Here is a 9625-nt window from a genome sequence, read left to right as displayed (position 1 = left end):
GTGGCAAGAATAATAATTCAATATCATATTACTGCTGGTTCTTTTTTTGTCCATTCTGTGATTATATTCTCACCTTGTCTTATCATCAACATTTTTAAAATCTGGTGTTATTAAATTAAAATGGATAAAATTTAAATTTATTTATTTAAACAACATTAACCAGTCTTAAGAAAGTATTTAAGATTATAAATATACTAAGTATTAATTTAATGTATTTTTATAACTTTACTTTATTTTTCAGTTTTTTTCACCATCAGTGGATTATTCCAAAGTCGAGTCCCCAGCACCAAAATTTTAAGATGATTTGGCTGATGATAGAAAACATTTATTGACTATGAAATAACATAGTTTGATTTTATTTTTAAATTGTTTATATGGAAACATCAATAGTTTTGATTGTTTTTAAATTGTTTATATGAGTAAAATAATGTCATGTATTATATTTTTTTCCATATGCGTATAAATATATGTATAAACATTTCCTACTTGTTTATTATTATTGTATACCTTTACCTCAATTTAACATTTTCTCTTACAACTGATATATTGTGGAACCAGACATCAAATATATCAAGTTTTAGGTTGATATATTTCATCAATAGTTATATTCATCTATCAATAGTTAGGTGTTAATAGCTGGTTGATCGTAGATTGATATGGGAAAAGGATGGTCGGGGCGGGAGGTCAGTCATAAATAAAGCTTATTTATATGTGCTGATGTTTCAACTTAATTTCAGGGCTGAAAAACAAAACTAGATAACTACCTTAATTTATAATAATAATTGTTAATTTTTTATTAATGATTTAAACTATTAATTAATCAATTAATAATCCTTTGAATTAAGATTGTTATCTCGTTTTGTTTTTATAGCCCTGATGGCCTAAAATTCAGGTTGAAATGTCGGCACAAATAAATAAATTTTGTTTATTTGTATATCTCCTCATTTTTAAAATATTTCTTGTGAAGGAGATAGTTGGAGATGTCAAAAGGGATAAAAAAATATTTGTGAAAAAGTTTTAAAAATTCTAGTGCTGTCTTTCTACACATCTGCACTGGTGAAGCCCTGCAAAGTGTCAGCCAAACGTCAGAAAATAAATAGTTGAAAACTTTGTTCCTTTTAGACCCCAACCATTTCCTTCATATTTCGTTTTGGCTAATCATTTTCATATTGAATATCAGATTTTTTAAACGTATACAAAGAAAAACAGATATATAAGAGGAGAAGAGGGATGGGGGTGTGGTCAAATAAGTTGATGTAACTCATTTAATCGTGCCAACGTTTCGGCTAGAGTTTCTAGACTAATCTTGAAGGCTAGGAATTCTGACCGAAATATTGGCACGATTAAATAAGTTACATCAACTTATTTGTGTTTTATTTTGACCGCACCCCCAACCATCTTCTCGTATAAGTCATCCACGGTTAGCTATCTCTCATAATTATAAAAACATATAGGTTTTGGTCTATTATTCCTTAAAATAGTTACCCATTGATACATTTTTGTACCATCATTAATGTTTTCTTATTATTTTATCCTGCTCTAAAGTTTTGATAAAAAAAAAAAAATTACATGCAATCAATAAACGCATAAAATACATATAATATTTAATTGAACGATTATAATAAACCATTATAAAAAAACAGTATTTTCTAAAATAAATGATGAAAAAAGTGGGAAATAAAACATTTATAAAGTTAATTAAATATGTAATTTAAATAATAGGATTAAAGAAATGGAATATATTTCTTTAATTCTGTTATTTTACTTACATATTTAATTACCTACATTATGTTTTATGTCTCACTTTGTTTTAAATAATTTTGTACCTATCTTACTAACTAAATTTTCATATGTATTTTATTATTGTTCTTTCCTCTTACTTAATTTTAACATTACTCTTCCCATATGTCCTTTATCTTTTTATAATACTTGGATTATAGATATCTTTTAATACTATTTTGTAACTATATTGTTAGTTGTTTTCTTATTTTTCGATCATTCTGTAATTCCTAATAATAATTTACAGCCCTGATGAAGGCTTGAAATTCTGGTTGAAACGTTGGCACTAATAAATACGTTTTTACTTATTTGTGTTTTTCACTAACCGCACCCAAAATCATCTCATATCTATTATTCACAGTCAACTATCTACTCATCATTAACATATTTTTAGTTTTGGTGCATAAGAACCATCGCTAAGGACCCCTTCAAGAAGTCCTTCAGTAAATCAGCTGACTTTGGGTTTATCCATATTCTCATCCTGTCACTGCATTGTGGCACATCGGACAAAAAGAAAATTTTTGATTTTATTTTGTATTAGATCAATTCCAAAGATAGTACTGTAGACTGGGGTTACTTTCTTTACTGGTATCCTGTAGGCCCTCAAAGCTAGTAGGGAGGACTGGTACGAAGTAATCACAATCTACAGAATATGTTGCATACAAAATAAAATAAAACTTGTTTGTCATATTTGGAAGTAGCAATGTGTTTAAAATCCACGCGCAATTCAAATTTAATGTGGGCCGAACCTCAGGACACAGTTTGTAAGTATAATTTTTCATAATATATTAAGCAAAAATAAAATTCTTTAAAGCCTAGGTTTAATATGTTTACTTTCTAAAACCTTTACTAAACAAGATGGATCAACAAATTATAGCCAAATCTACTTTAATTAGCTAGGATAATTAAAAAAATTACTACTTATATACTGATATACTTGGAGAAAACCCATATTTATACCTGAGAGAGAAATATATAAAAATATTATATATAGTTGACCATATAACTTAAATATAAGAAGATGGTTAGGGTTGTGGTCAAAAAAGAACAAATAGTTTTTAACTATTTAATGTCCGAAGTTTCACCCCACTTTGCAGGGCTGTTCAAAGCGATAGGCTAAACAACTATATATTACTATGCCTGTTTAAAATATCGCATTGAACAGCGCTGTAAAGTGGGGCAAAATGTCGGACATTAAATAGTTAAAAACTATTTGTTCTTTTTTGACCGCATCCCTGACCATCTTCTAATAAATAAAATATTGTTTATACTGAAGTACTGTAAATGCCTATGGCATACAAGGAAATTATTTCTGAGTGTATATATATTTATAAAATTTAAAATAAGTATGCATTTCTGAAGAATGTAAGAATATTATATTGATTATTTTTTTGTAATTTCCAAAATCATTGATTCTGTGAAATTTATACTATTTATATGAGAGTAAGTACTTTGACAAGATAATTCATATCTCGTATATAATTTTACATATTTATATATTGGTTATGTATTGATCAGGACAATTGGGCTGTTTCCATAGCAGCGGCATAGTAACAGACCATCACTGCTCTTGACAGCTTCTATTCTGTTTGCATACAATCTTGTAAAAATATTGTTTTGATATTGATTTTACTGTAGCTAATTACTAAAGCTATAAGTTTGGAAATGGTAACATTCAACAAAACACACTCATTTACTTTAATTTTTTAAATTTATAAAAAGGATTATATTTATCTTCTATTTCATTCTATTAAGGAGGATCTTGGTTTGAATGAGTATCACATCAATATCATAAAAAGCTATATGCAATTCGCTAAGTACCAGAGAAGTCAGAACATACAATTCATCGACATATCTTTTCAGGATGTTATTGATGCAAGGTTGGTACTATTTAAAACAAAATTGTCAAATAGTTATTTTTTTTAATATTACAAAATTGATGTGACATAACTATTCATAGGTGATTTCAAGGGATCAATAAATTAAACACATATTTAGGGTCCAATGTCGATTTATTCTAAATTAAGAATCGAACATCTAATCTATAAAACCAAATTTAAATATTACATGTATATCAACATAACAATCGATAAAGAATAAAAAACAATTGTTATATTAATAGAAAAGATGATCTTGATAGAGTAGTTGTTCAGCATGGAGCTGATAGACATTGTTTGTTTCAATTAGAATTATTGTCATAAATAATGTTAGATTCATCGAAAAGATACTATTAAATAGTATCAGTAATCCAAAATGAGTATACATTATAATAATATTTCTTTCAGATGTTTAGAAAGCTATTATTGCCTTTAGTTTTTAGAAGCTAATGTAGCTTATACACTTAATATTTCAAATGAAAATAAACATTATTTGTAACAACTATCAACAATGAAGCACCCATCACTTTGAATGTAATATTAATTACCTATTATACATTCCAAGTCCATGTTAGATGGATGCATCATTGTCAAAATCCAATGTATTCAAAACTTCTTTGAATCTTAAGTCTTTTAATACTGGTTTTGATAGATTAACGGACACAACCTTCACAAGAGATGAGGTTAAGGAGCTTCTTCAAAACTTAAAAGACCTAGTTGAAGGCGAGGTAGAAGCAGACCTCATAGATATTTCTCATACTAACGTCTTACTCTTTAGTCAACTTCTGAAACAAGCAGAGAAATGGCACTTAAGGATGTCAGTTGATCTATCAGAAATTCAGAACAGGTAGAAGTTCTTCCATAATATAAAATATCAGTTTACAATAATTAACTTATCTAAATAATGATCTGTAGCCGATACAAATATAACTAAATTGCTGGTTTATACAACCTAAATTACGTGTTCAGCATATAATTTAAAAAATAAATTTCCCTCCTTTTAACAAATGCCTAATATAAAGTAACATTTTTATTTTACAACAGGGAACTGCTTGATAAGGTTAAACTCATTGAGGAAAATGAAAATAAAATTCAAGTAGAGAAAAAAAAACTTCAACCACTAGTAGAAAGTAATGGAACTTTGGAGTTACTAAGAATTGAAATTGATAGGATCAAAAAAGAAAATGAAAAATTGGAATCAAACCTACAATCGGCTGAATTGAAGGTCTATTTCTGCAATTTCATGACACAAATTTTCCCTAACTAATACCATAACATTAGCAAGTTTTCATTTCTTTATTCTAGATAATGGAATTACAAAATGAAAAGGAACAACTTACGTCCGAGAATAAAGCAGAAGAAAAAAGTATTGAAAAACCAGATGAGCATACCACTGAGAATGTTAACATAGAAAATAATGTAAGCTCGTCAAAACTTTGAAATAATTCTTAACTACTAATTATTTTCTGATTTATTTTCATTTTTAAGAAACAAGATTCTGAGACATTGCTTAAAGAATATGAGAAAATACTACGCGACCAATTGAGCTTGGAATTGGAATCAATGAAACAAGAAATGGTAGCAGTGCAGTCACAATTATCACTAGCAGAACAGGTAATTTATATAATATATATTTGTAAACAATAATGTATATTTATATACAATTCTTTCTTACTAAGCTAGCTTCGCTAATCAGGTAAAGGAAAATAATAATAATAACTTTTTTAGGAGCTAGAAAGGAAATTCAACCAAACCGCAGCTTATACAAACATGAAAATGATGATTAACAAAAAAAATGAGCAAGTCAAAGAACTAAGAACACAACTTCTTAAATACCAGCAAGAAGGCGATAGCCAAGAATAAACCTATTCTATGCATGCTGCAATTACAATTATCAATAAAATTTGGTAATAACATATTAATTGTAAATTTTGTGCTCAATTAACATCACCTCAAAACATATGGTCAAACTCTTAAGATACAATCAATAATTTACAATTCAGCTAGCTGTTATTGAGGTTATCATAAAGGAGACTTAAATGAAGCATAACAAACATAAACTGTTTTATTAAAATATATGTCAAAAAATATATATATTTTTTACAGGATAAAAGAAAAAAAGCTAATAAAGTTTCATGGGTCTCCAAGCAACAAAAATGTTTGTAATAAATTTAGTATTACAGTAATTGAAACTTACAACAGATTGTAAACAGAAATAACAAACAATTCTAAAAAAAAATAAATAGAAAAGTATAAATATATATATATGTACAATAAAGCAAGTTTATAGTTTGTCTTGATTTCTTTTTTAATCAAAAACATAACCATCTATAAAACACATGTAAAGGACTTACAACACGAAATAGGGTATGCCTTATAACTTCAACTCAAAACTTATTTCCTACGATCCATCTTAAAAACATTAAATGTCATTCCTGTTAAACAATTAGTGTACTCACTAATGCACATCTCATGAGGAAAATTAAAATGGAAATTTTAGAAAAATGAAAACGGAAAAATATTAAATCATAAAACATCAACTCACACTTCCTTAATATAAAAGTATAAATGAATTAGATATTAATAAGTTAATGAGAGTAGGAAATGATGTATGTACATAATGAAGGAAGATAATAAGAGGAGACACCATACATTCGAATTTGTATATTCACTATGGGGAATTATCTACTCTTGGAATTTTTCTAGACGATCCTTCATCAGCAGAATCAACATTCAAATCTCGCTTTTTATGGACATTTTTCTTATCTTTCTGTTGGTGCAGGTACCTAAGGAGTATGTTGGTCTTCTCAGTAACTATAACTTGTTCTGAAGGATGGTCCTTCGTTGTGAGGTATACTGAAGGTCTCTTGGAAAACGCTTTATTGCTGTGAGAGTCGGCGTGAAACCTCGAAAAATTCTTCTCATCATAAGAGGGTAAACCACTAATAAACTCCGAAATCACTGACATTACTGATGTAGAAGCAACCACTAATGGTCCCAACACTGACTAATGTTTTTTCACCCGGTCTAAGGCAGGATGAGGCCTTAAGATTTAACGCTAATCAACTTTCGACCTTTAAAAAACACAATAACAGAATGGTGATGAATTTGTTTATAGCGACGAGCCATATGGGCTTGTTTCGTCGGTTACTTATCAGCTGTTCACTGCCTCCTATATCGAAGGGGTCGCCATTGCAGGCAGCCTTGGCCGAGTATCGAGAAAGCTCTTCGTTCACGTTACCGTGTTTCTAGAAGGTAGGTCTTTCTTGTAGTTGTGTTTTCTTTTAATATCTCAATACATCGTGTTAACTATTCACATTTATTCCCTTGATTTCTACTCTTAGTTACTGTTTTAAGGTACTAATTTAATAAAATCATCGTTGTTATTTATAAAAGTTATGTGTTAGGGTTTTAATATGTACCCTGGTGCACATTGTAAATTTGTATAAACAGTTTTACATTTGGACATTTTATGTATTAGTTTGCTTTGTGAAACATTATTAGATGGAAATTTTTACCAATTTTATGTTTTGTGTACAAAGTTTCAGTTGTTTTCTGAAGTATGGTGTTTCAGAGTTTTATAAGTAACAGCAGATTTTTTTTTTTTTTTTAATGATTTGATTGTCTAGAATAATTTAATGTTCGAACTAAAGTTTTAAGGTCTCAGTTAATTTATTTCACACTAATACTCATATGATCAACTGCTAGTGGGAACCTTATTGTTTACATATTTTTAGGTTATGCATTTTATTTTAGTGTAATTAGTTAGTTAAATCTTAACTATTATCCTGTGAGTGCACTTGATTGAATAAGCATTTCGAACAACTGACAAATGGGATGGGGTTTTAGTAATGTCAGAAGTTTTTAAAAATAAAAATTTTTAGTTAAACTTTTTTTTTAATCCTTGTGTAAATTTTGTTGATAAAGTTTTAAAGTGCAGAATAAAGCTTTCTACACAACAACTAATAATTTGGGATTGATAGATGTGAATATTAATATGATACTTGACGTGTAATAATGTTTGGTTTATTGATTAATATTTAAAAATATGTTTATTGCTTTCTGTGGTTCTTTAGGGTAAAATGTCTTTCATTTTGGTTGTTTTGTATTGGGCGTGATTAAATAATGAAGTAGTATTGACATTTGCAAGGTTCACTAGTATTCAAAACTTATTTAACATGTGCAGCACTGGTATAATTTCTGTTTTATGTTATATAGTTATTACATAAGTTGTATTTGATCACTTTTTATAGCTGTATTTTTGAGGTTTAGTTAAGCAGTTAATACTATTGTTTTCATCTCAATATATTTGTGATCTCTTGCTATAATCACTTTTTACTAAAAACATAATAAAAAATAATTCTACCTATGTTACTGTAACTCTTCATCATTGTTTAAGCTGATAACTCCATTTTGTTTTTAGTTTTGTTCTCTTTGGGTTCCGATATTTTTAGTTTGTTAAAATTGAATTTTATTGTGTTAATCTGACAAATGTGAGTTTGTCCTCGAATTTTTTTAATAAAGATAGTGCCATATTTTCCTCTTTAAGTGTTTTCTAAGATAATGATATTATTTTTCTGGTTCTTATTTTGAAACTTTTTGTAAAATAAAAATAATGTAGAACTAACATAAAAATTAATTAAAAAAAAGAAATAAAAAGTAAGAGTACTAACATTTTTCTAATAATTTTCATGCTTAATTTCTAAGAATATGGTGGTATTCCGTATCATAGATAGAGTTGAAGTTATTAATTTATTTATTGCCTACTAAAAGCATCATTATTGTAATAATATCTTTTATAGTAACTATAATGTATATTATTTGTTTGTTTCTAGCCTTCATTTACAATGGGGGCTTACAAGTACATCCAGGAATTGTACAGAAAAAAGCAGTCAGATGCCATGAGGTATCTGCTGCGAATTAGGGTTTGGCAATACCGACAAATGACCAAGATGCACCGTGTCGTGAAGCCTTCAAGACCTGACAAAGCTAGAAGATTGGGATTCAAGAATAAGCAAGGTATTTATTTTAATTCAAGCTTCATATTGAGATAAATATACTTGTTTAGAGAGCTATGGCTAATGGCTTTAATTAATTAACCTGAAACATTTTTTATGAATAATCACAAAGGTTATCCAAGCAGTCTCAACCTTCTTTATGTTTTCAACATTTCGTCCAATCTGGCCATCATCAAGAACAAGTTATTATAGTTATTATTAACAGTTATAATAGTAATAATAATAAAGGCCTAACGAACCCGAAGGTTCGATGTCGATACCACCAAACGCTCTCCGCATACATCCTTCCACTGATGCCCCTCCAAACCCAATTCCACTCTATCTGTTTTGATGCAATCCTCTCATCTACCCCTCGGACGTTTACGTTGGTTCAGTGTTTATTAACATTTTATGGATCTGCTCATTACTAAGCCCTACAACCTTACATGCCCATCTTATATGCCGCAATGCTATAACTTGAATTATATTTACTGGGTGTAGGTCCCTTAATTCAGCATTGTGTAATCTTCTAAATTCTCCCGTTAATTCATCCTTTTTCAGTCCGAATATTTTGCGTAATATTACATTTTCGAAAACCTTATTATTAACAGTTACTAAAAAACAAACTTAATTTTAATTTGTAAACCTTAATTTTTGTTTCAAATCCTCGACACTTATTTATAAAAGTTATCACTATTTACATTGTGTAAATTCAGGATCAGTGGTCTGCAGATTTCATGGGTTAGATATTACTGATCTAGAGATAGCGATTTGGTTAGCTTTCTGATGAAGTAATGTTAATTTAATCTCTCAGTATTTGACCCTTTCAAACCTTATAGTGTTTGACCATACCCAGACCTTGTTCCTTTTAAAATATTTTGTATGATGTACAGGAGAAGGTAGAGAGTTTGTTATTATTGAATTAGTAGGATGTTATTTGATGCATTTAATACCATGCCATCACCAATATTA

The 9625-nt window shown here is 28.8% G+C and overlaps 4 protein-coding genes across 6 annotated transcripts in view; 3 read left to right on the top strand and 1 right to left on the bottom strand.

The window, feature by feature from the left end:
* ND-MLRQ (NADH dehydrogenase (ubiquinone) MLRQ subunit) overlaps nt 1-481 on the top strand; it is a 4713-nt gene extending 4232 nt beyond the window's left edge. Inside the window, exon 3 of the mRNA XM_014419890.2 lies at nt 242-481. Coding sequence (XP_014275376.1) covers nt 242-298 — 57 coding nt within the window. The 3' untranslated portion in view covers nt 299-481. The remainder of the gene's footprint in view (nt 1-241) is intronic.
* A 2810-nt stretch (nt 482-3291) lies between these two features.
* Nucleotides 3292-5948, top strand: LOC106680309 (leucine zipper transcription factor-like protein 1). Of its 2 annotated transcripts, XM_067049522.1 has the most exons (8): nt 3292-3447; nt 3535-3659; nt 4309-4503; nt 4701-4881; nt 4962-5075; nt 5145-5270; nt 5385-5563; nt 5763-5948. In XM_067049522.1, exons 1-7 carry the CDS (start codon nt 3445-3447, stop codon nt 5517-5519), a joined length of 879 nt encoding a protein of 292 aa, XP_066905623.1. In that variant the 5' UTR covers nt 3292-3444; the 3' UTR covers nt 5520-5563; nt 5763-5948. The 2 variants fall into 2 exon arrangements, with proteins under 2 accessions (XP_066905623.1, XP_014275379.1); XM_014419893.3 differs by having other exon boundaries at nt 5385-5948.
* Nucleotides 5949-6305: 357 nt separating this feature from the next.
* LOC106680311 (DET1- and DDB1-associated protein 1) lies at nt 6306-6807 on the bottom strand. Its single transcript, XM_014419898.3, has one exon. The coding sequence runs from the start codon at nt 6622-6624 to the stop codon at nt 6328-6330; it is 297 nt and encodes a 98-aa protein (XP_014275384.1). The 5' UTR covers nt 6625-6807; the 3' UTR covers nt 6306-6327.
* Nucleotides 6808-6818: 11 nt separating this feature from the next.
* LOC106680310 (ribosomal protein L15) overlaps nt 6819-9625 on the top strand; it is a gene marked incomplete at its 3' end in the record, with an annotated part of 3288 nt that continues 481 nt past the window's right edge. The window contains 2 exon segments of one of the 2 annotated variants that reach the window (XM_067049523.1): nt 6819-6911; nt 8492-8675. In XM_067049523.1, the coding sequence (XP_066905624.1) occupies nt 8504-8675 (172 nt within the window). 2 annotated transcript variants of the gene reach the window in all.

This window comes from Halyomorpha halys, unplaced genomic scaffold, assembly GCF_000696795.3.
Source record: "Halyomorpha halys isolate HHAL.00 unplaced genomic scaffold, Hhal_1.1 Scaffold253.1, whole genome shotgun sequence".
Lineage (NCBI taxonomy): Eukaryota > Metazoa > Arthropoda > Insecta > Hemiptera > Pentatomidae > Halyomorpha > Halyomorpha halys.
The sequence above is the reverse complement of the archived record's forward strand: the minus strand, read 5'-3'. Positions and strand labels throughout refer to the sequence as shown.

Bases quoted from the DNA above. Each gene is read 5' to 3' on its own strand.
- LOC106680309 (XM_067049522.1), top strand. The intron at 3,660-4,308 runs GTTGGTACTATT...TGGTTTTGATAG, and splicing joins CAGGATGTTATTGATGCAAG to ATTAACGGACACAACCTTCA. The intron at 5,271-5,384 runs GTAATTTATATA...TAACTTTTTTAG, and splicing joins AATTATCACTAGCAGAACAG to GAGCTAGAAAGGAAATTCAA.
- LOC106680311 (XM_014419898.3), bottom strand. From the start codon at position 6,624: ATGTCAGTGATTTCGGAGTTTATTAGTGGTTTACCCTCTTATGATGAG.